At 43.5% G+C, this 20,794-nt stretch overlaps 1 protein-coding gene across 3 annotated transcripts in view; it reads left to right on the top strand.

Moving 5' to 3' along the window:
* Window positions 1-20,794, top strand: part of LOC144686895 (ATP-binding cassette sub-family B member 6-like) — a 213,843-nt gene that overhangs the window by 64,580 nt on the left and 128,469 nt on the right. For all 3 annotated transcript variants that reach the window (XM_078552722.1, XM_078552721.1, XM_078552723.1), the window contains exons 6-8: window positions 1,432-1,624; window positions 7,327-7,448; window positions 18,919-19,028. In XM_078552722.1, the coding sequence (XP_078408848.1) occupies window positions 1,432-1,624; window positions 7,327-7,448; window positions 18,919-19,028 (425 nt within the window). The remainder of the gene's footprint in view (window positions 1-1,431; window positions 1,625-7,326; window positions 7,449-18,918; window positions 19,029-20,794) is intronic.

The raw sequence follows: 20,794 nt of genomic DNA, 5'->3' as shown, positions 1-20,794 counted from the left end.
TGAACGTAATTTCAATCCCATCGCAGCAGCTTGTGAATTTGAAGTCAGTTCAAGAAATAAATCTGAAAATAAAAAAGCTGAAATCAGTGCACGTGACCATGAAACTATCAGCCAGTTGTAAAAACCGACCTGATTCTTTAATGTCCTTAAGGAAGCCGAACAGTTTCCGAACTGCCCTGGTGAGCTGCTTGGTTGTATCAAACTGCTGCCGTTCCAGACAAGCAGGGCTATCCTTCTTAATTGTTCTGAAACCCAAGTGTTGAACTAGGTCAGTGAAATGAGCATTCGTTCCCGGGCAGAGATGGAGCAGAAATACGATCGTTCCATTTCTATTGCGGATGCTGGATTCAGATTCAGATTCCATTTCTATTGTCAGCCTTCCCTCTTCAAATACTGTCGCTCAATTATGCAACTGGTTTGAAAGGATGCCTGTCGTACTCCTGAAATTAACCACGGCTAAAACGGTTCTGGATATCATTTTGAGTAAGGAGGTTCTGTGACTGTGATGTCTTCCAGATTTGATCTCTTTTGATGTGGAATTCACAGTAATCAACCCTCAACTGTAGATAAACAATGCCTGCAGTGAAGCTAAGAAGACGATGCTGTTAAAGAGCTGATTGTTTCCCCAATCTCCAGCACGCCCCCAACCCGCCTGAATGAGGACTGTGATATTCCCACTCCCCCTCCTCTGACCTTGGCGATTAGTTTCTAATTTCTGATAAAAGATTTTGAGAAGCGTAGGAAAGGATGGCGGTCTCTGGAAACATTAAGAAGAAGAATTATACTTCTTTACCGCCTTTCACGACCAAATGACATCACAAAGAGCTTTACAGCCAATGAAGTATATTTGGGATATAGTCACTATCCTAATGTAGGAAACGTTCAGCCATTTCCCACAAGCAATGTGCTAATGACCAGGCGATCTGTTATAGTGATGTTAATTGAGGAATAACGCCCCAGGGAGCAGGGAGAAGCTTCAAAATAGTGCCTTAGAGGGCAGTCAGGGTCAGTTTGACATCTCATCCAGAAGGCAGCAACTTTGACTGTGCAGCACTTCCTCAGTGCTGCCATGCGTGTGTCAGCTTTGAGTATATGCTCAAGTCCCTGAAATGGAATTTGAACCCATGACCTTCTGACACAGAGACAAGAGTCATACCTACTGAGTCACGGATGATACCTAATGTATGAATCTGCTGCAGGATTTGTGGTTGCTGCAGCCACTTACATTTCCTGTATTACAATGGTGACTATACCTCAAACCTATTCCATTAGCTGTAAAGCAATTTGGAATGTTCTTTGGTTGGGAAAAGTGATAAAGAATTGTAATTATTTCTTATTACATTAAACTTCCCAGAAGCTTTAACCCACGTGGTGAGAACACTACCAAGTGCTTTGCAGGTTTGTGTATAACGATGATTTATTTTCGTTCAGGTGCATCGGGTTTTGTTAACAACCTGCGCTCCTTCATGTGGATTCGCGTCCAGCAATATACCAACCGACAGGTACAGATCGACCTCTTTGCTCACCTCCACTTCCTTTCACTTCGCTGGCACCTGGGCAGGAAGACTGGGGAGGTTCTACGTAGTGTGGACCGCGGCACTAGCAGCATCAACTCCTTGCTGAGGTACTTGGGATAATGAGAGGAACATTTTTTATCACACTTAATGGGTTTGACATGCCTGATTTAATTTGTCCTTGTGTATAATTACAATCTCTCCTACAATTATTACTATGATGTTCCTTAACCTAGTCTGACATTCCAGCACAGTAAAGAAAGAAAGGATGCATCTTGTACAACCTTCGAATGTCCCAAAGCACTTTACAGTCAATTTGTTGTAATATAGGAAACAGGCAGTCATTTTACGCACAGCAAGCTCCCAGAAATAGCAATGTGATAATGACCGAATGATCTGTCGTTAAGTGTTAGTTGAGGGCATTATAGAGTCATAGAGGTCTACAGCACAGAAAAAGGCCCTTTGGCCCATTGAGTCTGTGCCGGTCAAACAAGTACCTAACTATTCTAATTCCATTTTCCAGCACTAGGCCCATAGCCTTGCATGCCATGGCATCGCAAATTCATATCCAAATACTACTTAAATGTTATGAGGGTATCTGCCTCTACCACCCTTGCAGGCAGTGAGTTCCAGATTCCCACCACTCTCTGGGTGAAAAAATTCTTCCTCACATCCCCTCTAAACCTCCTGCCCCTTGCATGTTGTTACAGGATGTTACAATCCCAGCTGATACTACCGGATCAGTCAGATCCCCGGGTAGAACCCGGCTTGATAGATCCTAACTTTCTTTGTTTAGAAACGTGGAGAGCGGCTACTGAACAGAGTCACAGGAGTCAGCTGCTGAACTTTTAACAAAAGAATAAAACATATTTAAACAAGAAAAGAGGAACCATATTATAATACTCCTTTATCCACAACTGTACCTTTACAGATATATACAGATTCTTAAGGATAACACAAGTTACAAAAGCTATATTGTATTCTAATGTTCATGGTAAGTACACAGCCCATGTAACCCACTGGGCGACCTGTGGTCAGACACACCACACTCTAAATCCAAGTGACAGATGCCACCCCAAACAGATTTCTCATCAACTTGCTCCAGACCTGTGTCACACTGTGAGCCAACTGGTCTCACTCCATCTTTCACACGAGGGTTTCCAATCTCCACTGCCGAAGAACTCGCTTTGGAATCTCCTCCCAAGCAACGCTTTCTATCGGACACCTTCCACAAGGATCCATCTCCAGGGTTTCAATCTCGCCTTCCGATGTTCCTCTCCCCCGAATCACCATGTGCGTTTAAGTTTCGCCTTCCATGCACACTCTCTCAGATACTCAGCCAACAGAACACCATTGCTTCACATTCTCACAGTGAGGAGTCACCAACGTTTGGTTGTCTCCTCAGATTTTCTGTCTTTTTGCAAGCCCACCTTACCTTGATTCTGCTCCCCGCAGCTTTCTCTCTTCAATTTGAAGCCTCTTCCTGTGCTCCATACTTTAATTTACAGTGAACAGACCCTTGGACAGATTCCTGTTCTTTTCCCATGACTTGACTGTCTTCCTGGGACTTTCTTCTGTCCCTTTCCCCGCTTTCTGGGACTTTCTGCTTTTCTTCTGGGAAATCTGCTCTCTGCAGTTCCTGCTCTCGTGTCCAGTTTCTTCTGTGCCTCTCTGTGTAACGGTGTTTTACTTCTGATTTGTCTGACCCTCTTTTCGCACCGTTTCTCTTTTGGGGTCGCCTTTCCTTTTCTGCGCAGTGTTATAGTTTTAAATTTTAAAAATGACCTGAAGATGAGAATATGCCCAGAGACTGCTGAGGCCTCCTTGGACTTGTAGTTCCCAGGCGCTCAGACCACATCTCCATTTTTAAAGCTAGATTTTTCTTCCTCTGGGATCCGTGACAAGGGCAGGACACGGAGAAGAACTCCCTTGCTCTTGTACGAACTAGTGCCATGGGATCTTGCATTTCTACCTGAGAAGGAAGGCAGGGCATTGGCTCAACGTCTCATCCAAAAGACAGCTCCTCCAAAAGTGCAGCAGTCCCTCAATACTGTACTGTCAGCCTAGATTATGTGCTCAAAGCTTAGGAGTTTGGCTTGTATCCACAGTTTTTACTCTGAGGCATGTGTGCGACCACTGAAGCAAGGCTGGCACTATATTGAGGAGCGCCATGAAGTCCGTGCTGCCATCCTTTGCATGAAGCTTAAGCTTAGAATGATTACAGCACGAAAGAAGGCCTTTCAGCCTGTTGTGTTCATATTGGCTCTCTGCAGAGCATTTAGCCAGTCCCATTCCCTCACCCTTACCCTGTAGCTTACAGCTTTTCTTCAGGTGCTTATCCAAATCTTTTTGAAAGCCACAATTGAATCAGCCTCCACCACACTCTCAAGCAATGCATTCCAGATCCTAACAACTCGCCATGCAAAAAAAAAATCTTTTCCTCAAGGCACCTTTGGTTTAATCTTTACTAATCACCTTAAATCGGTATCCCCTGCTTCTTGACTTTTCCACCTATGATTTATTTTCTATCTACCCTGTCTGGACTCCTCATGATTTTGAACGCCTCTAGAGAATTTCCGCTCGACCTTTTCCAGGGAGAACAACCCCAACTTAGGCAATCTATCCATGTAACTGATGTCCCTAATCTCTTGGCACCATCTTGTAAAACTTTACTCTACCCTCCCTAAAGCCTTCACACCTCTCCTAAAGTGCAGTGCCCAGAATTGGACTCGATACTCCAGTCGAGGCCAAACCAGCGTTTTATAAAGATTTGTCACTGTTTATAAAGCCCAGGACCCCGTTCAATCACTTTCTCAACCAGCCCTGCTACCTTCAACGATGTGTGCACATATACCCCAGGTCTCTCTGTTCCTGCGCCCCCTTCAGAATTTTACACTTCAATTTTGTTATGATCCTCCTAGAGTCCGGATTAACTTTTAAAAAGAAATTTAAGCTTCCAGGTTAATAGCTGAAAGAATGACAAGTCAAGATTTCACACTTTAAAACTTTTACTGTAACATATAACTAAAAGCACCATTGACTACAAAAGAAAATAATGCTTAGTCAACTTATACTTTAACTGGCAGAGAGAAACATTCCCCTTTTACACTTGCCACACATCACACTCTCCATGGAATTACAGTCCTCAGATCAAACAATTCACAGTTGCTCTCAGCTTTCAATGGGATTCCGTAACCCCATTTCGTCGAGTAGTAACTTTGACTGACTATTCCCAGGTGCTTTCCTCAGTTTTTGGAGAATGTCTTAAATGCACCACCAGCAGTAAAGCCTGTTCTGATGATCCTTCTCCCTGGCCATGCCAGAACAAATCCCCCAGAATCAGTAGAAAGCCGCAGGATGTGTTTTTTCAACATAGACCATCTACTTCCTGCATCCAGCTGTGATGGCTCACAAAGTGCAACAGCCTTCTCTCTCTGTTGACCGTACAAAACCTCTGCTGTCTGTCTGTGTGATATTCATTGATTTGTAGGGAAGGCTGTAATCTGATCTCAAAAATGGCTTCCTCTTCCCCATGGCAATGTGAAACACATTAACCTTGTATCTAGATAGAAATGCTAACTAGTTATTCTTGATCCCAACTCCCTTTCATCTTGGAAGTAAATGGACACCTTACAGCGCAACCATTCATACCCGATACCAACAACATCATTCTGGGACTTTGGGAGACTCATTGGAAACCCAGAGATTGTTGCCATTGCCTCCAAGCATAAATACCTGGCACCTTCTCCTCAGTTAAACAATCTAATCCTTTTTTTTTGATCTCTAATAATTGGACTACCCAGACTTACTGTCAGGCAGACTGCAGAACAGGTCACATGACCCCTTCATTTACCCTAAATTTAAAGCTGCAGCCCCAAAATATAATAATCTTATAAACCTCATAATTATAACGGTTAACATTGCCTCTCCTCATTCATCCTACCAAAGCCTATTAGTTCACACTTCTCTGCATTAAATCCCATCCATGTGGCTGCTCATTTCAACAGTCTGTCTATGTCCTCTTAAAATCTAGCGCTGTCCTCCTCACATTTCATAATGCTTAAGTTTTGTGTTAGCTGCAAATTTTGAAATTGTGCCTTGCATATCCAAGTCTAGGTCATTAATATAGATCAAAAAAAACAGAGATCCTAGTACCGTGCACTGGGGAACACCACTGTATGCCTTCTTCCAGTCCAAAAAACACTTTTCATCACTCCATTTCCTGGAATTTGTTTGTATTCCTGCTGCCGCCGTCCCTTTCATTCCATGTGTGCTTCAACTTTGCTGCCAAACATATTGTATGGCATGTTATCAAATAGCTTTTGGAAGTCCGTGTAGACTATCAACCGCAGTTTCCTAACCAGCATCCCTCCCACAATCAAAGCCACTAAAAGTAGGTTAACTAGTCATTTACTTCATTGCTGTTATTGAGATCTTGCTTTGTGAAAATGACTGCTTTTTCCCACCTAACAGTCACAGAATGGCATAATCTACTACATGGGATCTACTTTTTAAAAGTTCCGGGAGGCGTGATAAGGCACAAGCAGGTTAGCAGGCGACAGGCACAGTGTGACAGGTGCATTTTAATGCGGATAATTGAGAGTTTGACTTGGGAGACAGAAATTTAAAATGAGAATATGCACTGAATGACAAGATACTGAATGAAGGCTGTCGATAATCAGAGAGACTTGGAGCTTTGAATGCTTAATTTTCTGAAAGTGAGAGTGCAGGTAGATAAAGCCACTGAAAAAAAGCCAGTAATATTTTAGGTTTTATAAATTCCAGAGGTAATGATGAATTCATACAAGAGACTGGCTGTTGATACTTTCATATCTTCACACTTTATCCTAGAAGAATAGTGTGAAGTAGTGGAAGAATTGGCAGTTAATTACCAGTCTGACGAGCCATGACATGAACATTCCTTCCAATGTCCATAAACATCTTTATTCCAGCTGATGTTGGGGTTTGACTGGGTGTTAATGCTTTATGTTGGGGGAGGGTTATGGGTTTCCGCAACCTGTACAGTGTAGCTGGGGGCACCGACATAGACTGGATGCAAGTAGGCCAAACCAGAACTCAGAACTGAGATTGGGACACTACCACTCCGCCAAAGGCTTAAATCAAAACAAGAGTTAATCCACAGTTCATGTTGTGCACAGTTTTAGGTGCCCTATTAGAGAAAGGATATTCAAGCCATTGAGAGTATACAGCATAGATTCATCAGGGTGATTCCACTGCAGCTTTTAGAAGGCTAAGGAAAGATTTCAGATACATTTTGTAAATTATGGAGAGCTTAAACACAGCTCCAATCTTATATATTTGTTGTCAGGGTATCACCTGCGATGGCTTGTCTTCCCACTCCAGATCGTTCACAAATGGTGTTCACCAAGGATCTATCTTTTATCCCTTCCCATTTCTCATCTACATGCTGCCCTTCAGCAGCATCATCTGAAAACGCAGAAACCTAGTTAACTCCTAAATGCTCTCTGAAATGGCCTAAGAAGCCACTCAGTTGTATTCGAGAAGATGGCTCACCACCTCCTTCTGGAGGGCAATTAGGGATGGACAATTAATTCTGGTCTTGCCGGCAATGCCCGCATTCAATGAAGGAATTTAAAAAAAAATCTCTGCACTGCTTTGTCTAATAAATCATCATACTTCATACTTGTGATTATGAAAATAGCATAGGTTCAATAAAACAGCCCCTCAAATTTTTAGAAGCAGTAAGAAAGTCTGCTTTCAAAAACTTAAAAGTTTATGCATTGTAATTGTCTTCATTCAGTGATAAATAAACTTTAACTTTATTTTCCAGCTACATTGTTTTCAGCATCTCCCCAACAATTGCTGATATCATCATCGGCATCGTTTACTTCACCACAAACTTCAATGCTTGGTTTGGTCTCATTGTCTTTGTTTGCATGGTGTTGTACTTAAGTAAGTATCCTGACCAACAAGTGAATTCCTCTTTTATACTCCCTAAATTGTTGCTGATTTAGTGCTTAGAGTAAGAAACTTCACATTCTTTAAAATGAAGCCTGAGTGTGGCCCAGTGAAGGCCAGTCGCTGCAGCTAAAAACCTACAATTGTCGATGTGACTAAGTGAGACTGTGAGGGTACCTGCTGTAAGAAACGGAAAATATTAGATTTGCACAGGAGAATCTCCCCTTCTTCATTAGCATTTCCAGAATTTTTTTTATTATTTCGGATTTCCAGCTCCACGGTGTTTTGCTTTTGTATTTAAAGTTGAGAGGAGATTTGATAGAGGTATTCAATTACGAGTGGACTGGGCAGAATGCATAGGGAGAAACTGTTTCCATTGGTGGAAGGGTTGAGAACAAGAGGGCCCAGATTTAAGGTATTTGGCAAAAGAAGCAACGGTGACATGAGGAAAAATGTTATCACGCAGCAAGTGGTTAGGATCTAGAATGCACTGGCTGAGAGTGTGGTGCAGACCGGTTCAATCGCGGCATTCAGGAGGGAATTAAATTATCTGAAAAGGAAGAATGTACAGAGCTGTGGGGAGAAGGTGGGGGTGTGGCACCAGGCGAATTACTCATTCAGAGAGCTAACAGAGACAGGAAAGGCTGAATGGCCTTTCTCTACTGGAACAATTCTGTGAGTCTGTTTGGAGTTGAGGCACCTTGTTGCCAATTCATGTTGTTTATGTAAGCCCAACACATACTGTACCTGCCCTGGGAGCGTTTGATTCCAGACAGTGTAAAGGGAGCTTTACTCTGTATATTACCCTGTGCTCTACCTGCCCTGGGGGTGTTTGATGGGTTAGTATGGATACTAAAAGAAGATCACTGCCATTTTTAAGAGTTTGTCGATGGTAAGACAGTTCTCGTTAAAGCCCATGTGATGCTGATTTGATCTGTGCTGCTGACAAAACTGTTGAACACAATGGAATCTCTGGCTTTTAAAGTGGTCTCGTCTTACATCACTCAGTCACTCCTCGGAGCGGAAAAAATGCTTTCTGCTGATAATTAAATCCTGTGTTCTTGGTAGAGAGTCTGCTCAGATGAAGCACAAAGTGTAACCTCGAGGGCTTTTCCATGTAATAGAACATCACTTCCTTTGTTAGAAAGGCCGGCTGTTTGTCTTTAATGTCTGAGATGCAGGAAACATGAAAGAGAACCGTTTCACCTCTTAATGACAAAAGGGCCGAAAGCAGAGAATGTGTCTTGTTCCCGACTGTAGGTAATTGAGGGGGCTGTGCCCGGCCACACTTTGCAGTGTTTGTAACGTCTGATATCAAAGGGCTGGTTGTCAGGAGAAACATTGCAAAGGCAATAAGCTGACACTTTCATACATCGTTCGTAGTAGCAAATGAGAACTGAATGAGTGCATTAATCGGCTTTTCTTTGCCCCAGAAGCATAGGAATTACTAGACAAGAAAAGACCGAGATCCATTTATTTTTGGCCTTCTGGTAGTCGCAGGGCGCAGTGATAATGGGAGTTGGTCACAGTCAGCTTAAAGTTATGCAAAGAATGGCTGTGTTATGCGAAGCACACGTCCTTGGTGGGTTTCTGAAGGTGCTTTGTATCGTGATACCTTTAACCGTCACTGTGTATCTCACACTATTAACACCAACAGCTCGTGTTTATAAAGCACCTTCAACATAGTGAAAAGCCCCAAGGTGCTTCACAGGGGCATTATCAAACAAAATTTGACACCGAGTCGCATAAGGGCTGATCACCAAAATCATAGCCAAGGAGGTAGTTTTTAAGTGTCTTAAAGTAGGAAGGAGAGGGGGAGAGTTTTGAGGGAATTCCAGAGCTTAGGGCCTCGGTGGCTGACAGTACAGCTGCTAATGCTCAAACGATGGAAATTGGGGATGCAAAGTGGCCAGAATTGGAGAAGTTCAGATATAGGAAATAGGAGCAGGAGTAGACTGTTCAGCCCCTCGAGCCTGCTCTGCCATTCAACTAGATCATGGATGATCTTCCACCTCAAAGCCATTTTCCCGCACCATCCCCATATTGCTTGATACCTTTTAATGACCAGAAATCTAGTGATCTCTGTCTTGAATATACTCAGTGACTGAGCTTCCATAGCCCTCTGGGGTAGAGAATTTCATAGATTCACTACCCTTTGAAGAAATTCCTCCTAACTTCAGTCCTAAATGGCCTACCTTTTATTCTGAGACTGTGTTCCCTGGTTCGAGACCCCCTAGCCAGGGGAAACATCTTTTCTGTATCTACCCTGTCAAGCCCTGTAAGAATTTTATATGCTTCATTGAGATCACTTCTCATTCTTCTAAACTCCAGAGAAGACGAGCCCAGGCTCCTCAGCCTCCTTATACGAGAGTCTGGTGAATCTTGGTTGCACTCCCTGTATAGCAAGTATATGCCTTCTTGGATAAGGCAACCAAAACTCTACACAATACTCCAGGTGGGGTCTCACGAAGGCTCTATACAATTGCAGCAAGACATCTTTACTCCTATATTCAAATCCTCTTCCAGTGTAGGCTAGCGTAACAATTTGCCTTCCGAATTGTTTGCTGAATCTGCATGTTAGTTTTCAGTGACTCATGAGCAAGGACATCCAGGTCCCTTTGGACATCAGCACTTCCCAATCTCTCCTCATTTAAGAAATACTCTGCATTTCTGTTTTCCCTCCCAAAGTGGATAACTTCACATTTTTCCACATTAGTTTTGTATCATCAGCAAACTTGGAAATATTACATTTGGTCCCCACATCCAAATCGTTGATGTAGATTGTGATACCTGGGACTGAAGCACTGATCCTTGCAGTACTCTACTAGCCAGAGCCTGCCAACCTGAGAATGACCCGTTTGTTCCTACTCTGTTAACCAGGGTTAACCAATCCTCAGGTGATGTCAGTATATTATCTCTAATCCCATGTGTTCTAATTTTGTTTACTAACCTCTTGTGTGGGACCTTATCTGAAAATCCAAATACACCACATCCATTGGTTCTCTCTTGTCTATTTTACTAGTTACATCCTCAAAAAACTCTAACTGGTTTGCCAATTTCCCTTTCATAAATCATGTTGTCTCTGCACACTCTTACCATTATTTTCTAAGTGTCCAGTTATCACATCCTTTATAATAGGTTCTAGCATTTTTCCTGTTACTGATGTCACGCTAACAGGTCTGTAGTTCCCCATTTTTATCTCTTCCCTCCTTTCTTAAACAATGGGATTAATTTGCTACCTTCCAATCTTCATGAACCATTCCAGAACCTGTAGAATTTTGGATGATGACCACCAATGCATCCCTATCTCTACAGCCTTCTTGGAGGGTTGTGGGGTTGGAGGAAATTACAGAGAAAGGGAGGGTAAAGGTCTAGAGAGATTTGAAAACAAGGGTGAGAATTTTAAAATTGGCTCTCGGTTAAGCAACACCCATGTGGATCAGCAAGCACATGGATGATGGGTGAACGGACTAGGTGCAAATTAGAGCACAGGCAACAGGGTTTTGGCTGACTTCCAGTTTAAGGAGGGTAGAAAGTGGGAGGCCACCAGGCGTGTGCAGGAATAATCAAGTCTAGACGTAACGAAAGTATGGGTGGGCTTTTTAACAGTAGATGAGCTGAAGAGGCAATATTGCGGAGGTGGAAATAGGCAGTCTTAGTGATGGCACAGATATGTGATCGGAAGCTCATCTCCAGGTCAAATATGACCCTAAGGTTATAAATGGTCTGGTTCAGCTTCAGACAGTTGCCAGAGAGGTGGCTTGAGTCAGTAGCTATGGAACTAAGTTTGTGGCAAATGTGAATAACCGGACCTCCATTTCTGTAGCATTGCCCATTTTCACCCCTGACATGACTTACCTGCAGTAGAAACCCTCTTAAAGTGCTTTTGTTGCTTTTAAATCCAACCACTCCAGTACCCTCCTGGCCAGCATTGCATCCCCAATTAACTTCAACTCATCCAAAACTCTGCTGCCTGATGCTATCCCAAGGATGTACATCTCATCTGCCCTTGATAATTTACATTGGCTCCCAACGGCTATAATTTAAAATTATTGTCCTTAAATGCTTTCGTGGAGTACCTCAGGGTAGTGGCCTAGGCCCACACATCTTCAGCTGTTTCATCAGTGGCCTTCCTTCCATCATAAGGTCAGAAGTGGGGATGTTCGCTGATGATTGCACAATGTTCAGCACCATTTGCGGCGACTCAGATACTGAAGCAGTCCATGTCCAAATGCAACAAGACCTGGACAATATCCAGGCTTGGACTGCCAAGTGGCAAGTAACTTTCATGCCACCCAAGCGCCAGGCAATGACCGTCTCCAACAAGAGAGAATCTAACCATCGTTCCTTGACATTCAATGGCATTTCCATCGCTGAATCCCCCACTATCAACATACTGGGGGTTACCATTGACCAGAAACTGAACTGGACTAGCCATATAAATACTGTGGCTACAAGACCAGATCAGAGGCTAGGAATCCTGCTGCGAGCAACTCACCTCCTGACTCCCCAAAGCCTGTCCACCATCTACAAGGCATAAGTCAGGAGTGTGATGGAATACTCTCCACTTGCTTGGATGAGTGCAGCTCCAACAACACTCAAGAAGTTTGACGTCATCCAGGACAAAGCAGTCTGCTTGATTGGCACCCCATCCAAAACATTCACTCCCTCCACCATCGACGCACAGTGGCAGCAGTGTGTACCATCTACAAGGTGCACTGCAGAAACTCACCAAGGCTCCTTAGACAGCACCTTCCAAACCCACGACCGCTACCATCTAGAAGGACAAGGGCAGCAGATACATGGGAAAACCACCACCTGGAAGTTCCCTTCCAAACCACTCACGATCCCGACTTGGAAATATATCGCAGTTCCTTCACTGTCGCTGGTTCAAAATCCCGAAACACCCTGTGCACATCCCAATGTGAGCAAAATGGAAATTGGACTGGTGAATGGCTGTTTTCTTTCCTCCACATCTTGGATCTCTCTATAACGAGGGACAAAGTATTTGACAAACTAATGGGACTAAAGGCAGACCAGTCATCAGGACCTGATGGCCTGCATCCAAGGGTCTTAAAGGAAGTGGCTGCAGAGATAGTGGAGGCATTGGTCGAAATATTCCAGAACTCTCAGGATTCTGGGAGGGCCCCAGTGGATTGGAAAACGGTTAATGTGACACCCCTGTTCAAGAAGGGAGGGAGACAAAAAGCAGAAACTATAGGCCAGTCAGCCTAACATCTGTCGTTGGGAAAATGCTAGAATCCATTATTATGGAATAAATAGCAGGACATTTAGAAATTAACGCAATCAAACAGAGTCAACATGGTTTTGTGAAAGTGAAATCATGTTTGACAAATTTGCTAGAGTTCTTTGAGGATATAACAAGCAGAGTTGACAAAGGGGCACCAGTAGATGTTGTATATTTGCATTTCCAGAAGGCATTCGATAAGGTGCCACATAAAAAATTATTGCACAAGACAGGAGCTCACGGTATTGGGGGTCATGTATTAGCATGGGTTGAGGATTGGTTAACACACAGAAGACAGAGTCGGGATTAATGTGTCTTTTTCAGGGTGGAAAGACATAACTAGTGGAGTGCCACCAGGATCAGTCCTAGGGCCTCCATTATTTACTATCTATATTAATGCCTTGGAGGAGGGGGCAGAGTGTAATGTATCCAGATTTTCTGACGATACAAAAATAGGTGGGAGGACATGTTGTGATGAGTACGTAAGGAATCTGCAAGGAGATATGGACAGGTTGAGTGAGTGAGCAAAAACAGATGGATTTTAATGTAGGAAAGTGTGAGGTCTTGCACTTTGGTAGAATCAAAAGGCAGACTATTATTTAAATGGAGAGACTCTCCAAAAAAGTGCAGCACAGAGGGATCTGGGTGTTCTTGTGCATGAAACACAAAAAGTTAGCATGCAGGTGCAGCAAGTAATTAAGAAGACAAATGGAATTTTGGCCTGTATTGCTAGGGGGTTGGAGTTTAAAAATAGGGAAGTCTTGTTACAACTGTACAGGGTATTGATGAGGCCGCACCTGGAGTACTGTGTACAGTTTTGGTCCCCATATTTAAGAAAGGATATACTGGCATTGGAGGCAGTTCAAAAAGAGATTCACTAGGCTAATTCCTGGGATGAAGGGGTTGACTTATCAAGAACGGCTAAACAGGTTAGGCCTTTATTCATAGAGTTTAGAAGAATGAAGAGTGATCTTATTGAAACGTACAAGATTCTGAGGGAGCTTGACAGGGTAACTGTTGAGAAGATGTTTCCATTAGCAGGGGAATCTCGAACAAGGGGGCATAATTACAGAATAAGGAGACACTCATTTAAAACTGAGATGCGAAGGAATTTCTTTTCTCAGAGGGTAGTGAATATCTGGAATTCTCTACCCCAGAGAGTTATGGAGGCTAAATCGCTGAAAGCATTTAAAGAGGTGGTAGATATATTCTTGAAATGTCGGGGAGTTGAGAGCTAAGAGGAGCTGGGTCGAAAGAGGAATTGAGGCCTGAGGCAGATCAGCCATGTTCTTATTGAATGGCAGGACAGGTTTGAGGGGCCAAATGGCCTACTCCTGCTCCTATTTCTTATGCTCTGATGATGCTGTTTCCCATGGTTGGATTGGCTTCCTCCTACTTGGCTTTGAACTGATGCTGAGAGTTTTAGCAGCCTCCGCAGTATCTTAGGAACTTACTTCGTCCACCATTAGTGTGATTCCTTCTACTGCAGTACTGTAATAAATGGAAAGTGGTTTCTGTAATGCAGAAGACAGCACAAATTCTCTTTTCCATAACATTACAGCATCTACCTCAAATAATTGTAGTGTTTGCCAACGCTTCTTTGTCAGAAGACCATTTGAGGAATGTGTTTCCTGAAATCATCCTTCAACTTACCCATGTCTGCTTGCCTGATTTAACTTGAATTACTGCTTCATTTCAACCTTTTAAATGGCTCAGAAATATTTCCCTCACTTGCCTTCCTTCCAAGATAGATGCAACTTTTTTTTTCAGCCTTTCCTTGTAATTCACATAGGATTGCATAGGATATATGGCACAGAAACAGGCCATTCAACCCAACAAGTCCATGCTGGTGTTTAAGCTCCACTTGGTCATCCCTTCAGTCTTTCCTCAAATAAAGCTACCATTGTAATCCTATGTTCACATCTCCCTCATATGCTTGCCCAACTTCTCCTTAAGTGAATCTATCCTATTTGCTTCAACTCTGTGGTACTGAATTTTCTTTTGAATTCCCTATTGGATTTCTTGGTGACAATTTTATATTGATGGTGTCTAGTTTTGCTCTTCCCCACAAGAGAAAATATTCTGCCTATATCCACTCTATCAAAACCTTATCATAGTTTTAAAGACCTTTAGGTTACCTCTCAGCCTTTTTTCAAGAGAAAAGAGACCCAGCCTGTCGATCCTTTCCTACTATGTATACCTCATTCCTCTTGTGCCAGGGAACAAGCTTGTGCTTCTCCTGTACACAGATTCCAGGGCTTGGAATCTTGCCTTGTGCTTCAGCAAGATGAATTGAATGCTGTACTGAAGGTGCAACCTGACCAGAGCACTATAAGGTTTCAGTGTGCTTGCAGAGAGTTGTGCCTTTCTGATTTGGCCAAATTGTTAAACGTTCTCCTTGCTTGCTTCATTGCTGCTCTGCCACCCGGTCATTTTTGTGCTTGTGGTCAGTCCCAAATTTTTCAGTTTGTTCACCTAGCCAGTTTAATACCATTCATTAAGTTATAGCATCAATTGAGCTTTGCCAAGGAGGGAGAAGGAAGGACTGAAAAATATTGGGGAGGATCGGGAGGTGTGGGTCTGGGAAGAGGGGAGGTTGGAGGTACACAGCTGAACTGTAGCCACCTGCTAGAGGGACTCGATGGGGGGAGAGTTGAGGCAGATTTTACATTGAAAGGATGTTGGATTTAGGAAAGCTGTGAGCCAGCCTATCACAATATTACTCCAATGACTGATAAGAGTTGAGTTTTGTGATACCAACTTGCTCCCTCTCAAATCTTGTCCCTCTGGTTCTCCTTTTGCTTCTTTCCACCCCCCTGCTCCCTCATTTGATATAGCTTATTGCTATGATAAAGCTGAAGAGGGCTGTGAGGCAGGAGCCCAGAACCGGACGAAGATGTTGTGGGGCAGGCACAGAATGCAAACCAAACTTCCAGACCAAGAAGTATGTGCACGGGGTAGCTTTTGAACAGCCCAACTGGACACCTAACTGACTGCAAAAGTATAGTTGGGAGGAGAAAATGGCATAAGGAAGAACCAGTGAGAATGTATCAAGGAGTGAGTAACAAAGAGAGGAAATACTGAGAGGAGAATGAAGAGACTTAAGCTCAGAAAAGAAGCAGTCCAGTAATCCTCTTAATCCTAGTGGTACCAGAACAAGAGGCAGACAAGTCAGTTTCCTGATACTAGCCATGGAGGAACAGGGGAAAGCCCAATGAGATGTTCCTAACCCTAGTGTTACTGAAACAAGGGACAGCCCAGTGATGCTCCCAATTCCTGGTAACTGCAACAGAATGGGCAGTCTGGTGGTACCAGGCTCATTCGCTATTCACACTCTACAGTACTTGACTTTTATCCACTTGCTCGTCACTGCATTTCTCTGTGATACTGTTTGGATAGATAAATATTATTGAACACAACTGACCTCTCTGTGATCTGGCTTCAAGTCCAGCTCAGACGGGTGGGATAAAATTCTCCTTTGCTGGTGTTACGAAATTGAGATACTTTAAGTAAAGTTATATGTGTATTTGGGTGTGTTGGGAATAAGGTATATGTTTAAATTTAATTTGTATTTCTATTTGTAGGTTAAAAAGATGAAACTGGGATCTAATTTCATTTTTGAGTGAAGACTAAGGCTTTGTTTGCGTGTCTGCATTCTAATGAGTTTTACGACTCTTGAAGTGGTTTAGGGAAGTTAAAACAGTTCTGTTGAAGGGTCATTCGGACTCGAAACGTTAACTGTGTTCCTCTCCGCAGATGCTGCCAGACCTGCTGAGTTTTTCCAGGTATTTTTGTTTTTGTTAAGGTTAAAAAAAAAACTGCTATTGTTCAGAGAGAGGGACCCACAGAGACAGAGAAAACTGGGGGAAAAAAACAGTTTCAGTTCAGTTTTTTAAAATTGGTTCGTGGGATGTGAGCGTCACTGGCTAGGCCAGCATTTATTGCCCATCCCTAATTGCCCTTGTTCAGAGGGCAGTTTTTTTTAATCAACCACATTGCTGTGGGTTTGGAGTCACATATGGGCAGATTTCCTTCCCTAAAGGACATTAGTGAACCAGAAGGGTTTTTATGACAATTGACAATGGTTTCACGGTCATCATTAATATTGAATTCAAATTCCAACACCTGTCTTGGTGGGATTCGAATCCACGTCTCTGGAGCATTACCCTGGGTCTCTGGATTATCAGTCTAGTGACAATACCACTATGCCACCGCCTCCCTCTATGTTGAAGCCAGGATTCCAGAGAAGCTGGGCAGCAGAGGGACAGATAGCAAGACCTAAACTAAAGTTGAAGCCAGCTGCCAGGAGAAGCTGGGCACAGGAGAAGAAACTGCAGGAGCAGGTTCCAGGAATAAAGAAAGACCTCAATTCCAGGAGAGTGGAACAGGAAAGGTCCCAAGAGGGACAGTCTCGACAAAGGACAAGGACAGGAATCTGAAAAGGGTCCTGTACTGTGAAAGTGAATGTAAAGAGCAGAGAGGAAGGCTCCAGGCTCCAAGCTTAAAGAGAAGAAAGCTGCAGGAAGCAGATTTAAGGCAGTATAGGCTTGCGAGAAGCCAGAAGGTCCAAGGGGACAGCTGAAGTTCTGTAACTCTTAATGGGCATGTGAAGCCATGGTGTTCTGTTGGCACAGCTGAGCATTTGAGAGAGAGTACATGGAAGGAAGCTTAAATGCATGTGGCTATCCAGGGGAGAGGAACATCAGAAGGAGAGTTTGAATCCCTGGAGGTTGACCCTTTTGGAAGGCATCTGAGTGAAAGTATTGTTTGGGAGAAGATTCCAGAGCTAGTTCTTTGAGAATGGAGATTGGAAACCCTCATGTGGAAGATGGAGTTCAGTGAGACTGGTTGGCTTACTGTACAACAAGCGTCTGGGGGGAGTTAAAGGGAGATCCATAGCATCTGTTTGGGGTGGCATTTGTCACTTGGTTTCAGAGTGTGGCGTGTCTGACCACAGGTCGCCTATTGGTTCACATGGACTGTGTACTTACTGGGAACCTTAGAGTATAAGAGAACTTTTGTAACTTGTGTTATCCTTACAAATTGTATGTATCTGTGAAGGTATAGTTGTGGATGAAGGAGTATTGTGATATCGTTCATCTTTTCATGTTTAGTAAATGTTTTTTTTTGTTAAAAGCTCATCAGCTGACTACTGTGACCCTGTCCAGTAGCCACTTTCCACATTTCTAAATAAAAAATATAAGTTAGGATCTATTAAGCTGGATTCCACCCTGAGGTCTGGCTTGTCCAGTAGTAACATCAGCTGGGATCATAACATTTGTGATTGTGTTACATTAAGAAACCTCAGTGTTATCACTTAGTATTTCAATAAACCCTAATAGTAGATGCATGAGATGCTCTTAGAATGCCCAGTTGAACTGCGCTTCCAGCACTACAGTTATCAGTTCTGCCTTCCAAATTGCCTGTGCCTGGATAGAACTTTTTAACTTTATGGCGAACACTAGGACAGGGCAGCAAAAATCTTTCTCACCCCATTGTGCCTCTTCTAGCTCTTTGGTAGTCCCGTTCTCCCCCAACTCTTATCCTAGAACCCTGAAAATGTTTTGCCTTGAAGTATTTATCTATTCTCTTTTGTAAGTTACTTTTGAATCCGCCTCCACTGCTCTTTCAGGCAGCGAATTGCAGATCACAGTAGCTTGTTGTGTAACAAAATGATTCCTCATGCCGCCTCCTTGCCAATCACCTTTAACCTGTGTTATTGACTCCTATGCCATTGAAAACAGTTTCTTCTTATTTACTCTTCATGATTTTGAACATCTCTATTAAATCTTCCTTCCATCTTCTCTGCTCCAAAGAGAACAATCCCAGCTTCACCAACCTCTACACACAACTGAAGTACCTCATCGCTGGTGCCATCCTAGTAAATCTCTTCTGCACCTGCTCCATAGCTTTGACATCCTCCCTAGAGTGGTGCACTGAATTGAACATAACATTTCAGCTGAAGCGCATAAGCAACCTGGAGATAAACTAAGTGTACTTTGTCCGGACCGTATTGGCTTAAATTCCTCTCCATAGTCTATCAGTACACTGTAACAACTTAGTGACAGCAATGGATTGAATTGACAGTCGGGTTCCTTGCTGCAATTGGTCCATATATTTGCACTCAGTGTAACTAACATTATGACCTGAGCTGCTCTGCTGGCATAAACTATATCACGGTTTCATGCTAACTGCTGCTGTTCTTTTGGCCTACAGCCATAACCATTGTGATTACCGAATGGAGAACAAAATACAGGAGAGAAATGAACACCAGGGACAATGAAGCAAAGTCCAAGGCCGTCGACTCCTTGCTCAACTTTGAGACGGTAATGTTGATTTGACCAGGTTGTTATTCTAGTGTTGGGTAGGCTCTGGAGGGTAGTGGGGGATGTTGGGGGGGATGTAGTGGGTAGGAGAGGTGGGATGGAAGCAGGAGATGCAATGGTAAAGGACTGGTAATGATGGGAAAGAGATGCTAAGGAAATGTAGGAGTGATGAGAGGGAGTGGAGTGAAATGCCAAACAGTTGCTGAAAGAGGAGAGCATGAGGAGATGAGGTGGGTTATTTTGCCAAAGTTTTGATTCTTGCTTTGTTTAGTCCGTGTTGGCACCAGGACCAGTCGTGGCTAATTCACTATGGTGGTCATAGAGCTCCAGTTTCATCTCAGTAACTGGGATAAATATAACTTGTTCACTTGCGCTTTTCATGACCTCAGGATATCCCACAGCTCATTTTGAGCCAATTATTAAGGATACTTGAAGTGTGGTTATAGTTGTAATGTAGAAAATACAGCAGCCAATTTGCACACAGCAAGCTCCCACAAACAGCAACGTGATAAATCATCAGATAACCTATTTTTAGTTATGTTGATTTGAGGGACAAGTAAAGGCCAGGATATCGAGGAGAACTCCCCTGCTCTTTGAAATAATGCTGTGGGATCTTTTAGCTCCAGCTGAAGGACCAGGCAGGGCCTTTGTTTTAAGTCTCATCCAAGAAACAGCACCTGCGACAGTGCAGCATTCCTTCAGTACTGCACTAGAATACCAGCTTTGATTTTGTGCTCAGGTTTCTGGAGCGGGGACTTGAACCCATGACCCCTGACTCAAGAGGCAAGGGGGAATGCTACCCACTGAGCCATAGTTGAGGAAGCATTATGTGCAACACTGAAGGAATTTTAACCTTCACAGGGGGTGGGTGTAGGTGCATGCGAGGGTACGGCTAAAGAAGGAAGAAATACAGAGGCGTCAGGAACCTGACATGAACCCAGCGACTTCCACATTTAATTACTCTGCATTTCGAGGTGGGCAGGAAACCCCGCACAGGACAGGTGCCGCAATTGTCTGAAGATTTAACCCTGCACCTTGGCTTTAACTGCCAATGCATGGGTTTTCTGGGTTGTCTGAAACTGGTCAGGATCAACAAGGCAAAAGTGCAGTGGGGATTGACAAGGCTGTGAAACTGACAGGCTGGAAAGTCTTTGAATGCTAAACCAGGGCATCTGTTCCATTGCCTAAGTGAAAGGAGTTACTCATAGGGGTTGTTCTGAGAGCGTGCTTTCACTACTTCAGAGGTCATTTCTGCTATCTTCGAGATTTTTCACTTTGATCTGCACTTCTCAGCTTTCACAGCAGTGTAGAGACAGCTGGTGACAGCTAATGCAACCCTACCTTGGACCTCTGATGAAGAACAAGAGGAGCAGCACCAGCAACATGACCAACAGCAAGAGCAATACCGGAAGGACTTCAAGGCAGCATTTGACTGAGTGTGGAATCAAGGAGCCCTAGCAAAACTGGAGTCATTGGGAATCAGGGAGAAAACTCCACTAGTTGGAGTCATACCTAACACAAAGGAAGATGGTTGTGGTTGTTGGAGGTCAATCGTCTCAGTTCCAGGACATCACTGCAGGAGTTCCTCATGGTAGTGTCCTCAGCCCAACCGTCTTCAGCTGCTTCACCAGTGACCTTCCTTCCATCATAAGGTCAGAAGTGGGGATGTTTGCTGACAATTGCACAATGTTCAGCATCATTTGCGATTCCACAGATGCTGAAGCAGTCCGTGTCCAAATGCAACAAGACCTGGACAATATCCAGGC

The sequence above is a fragment of the Cetorhinus maximus genome, chromosome 11 (assembly GCF_964194155.1).
Source record: "Cetorhinus maximus chromosome 11, sCetMax3.hap1.1, whole genome shotgun sequence".
Taxonomy (NCBI): Eukaryota; Metazoa; Chordata; class Chondrichthyes; order Lamniformes; family Cetorhinidae; genus Cetorhinus; species Cetorhinus maximus.
The sequence above is the reverse complement of the archived record's forward strand: the minus strand, read 5'-3'. Positions and strand labels throughout refer to the sequence as shown.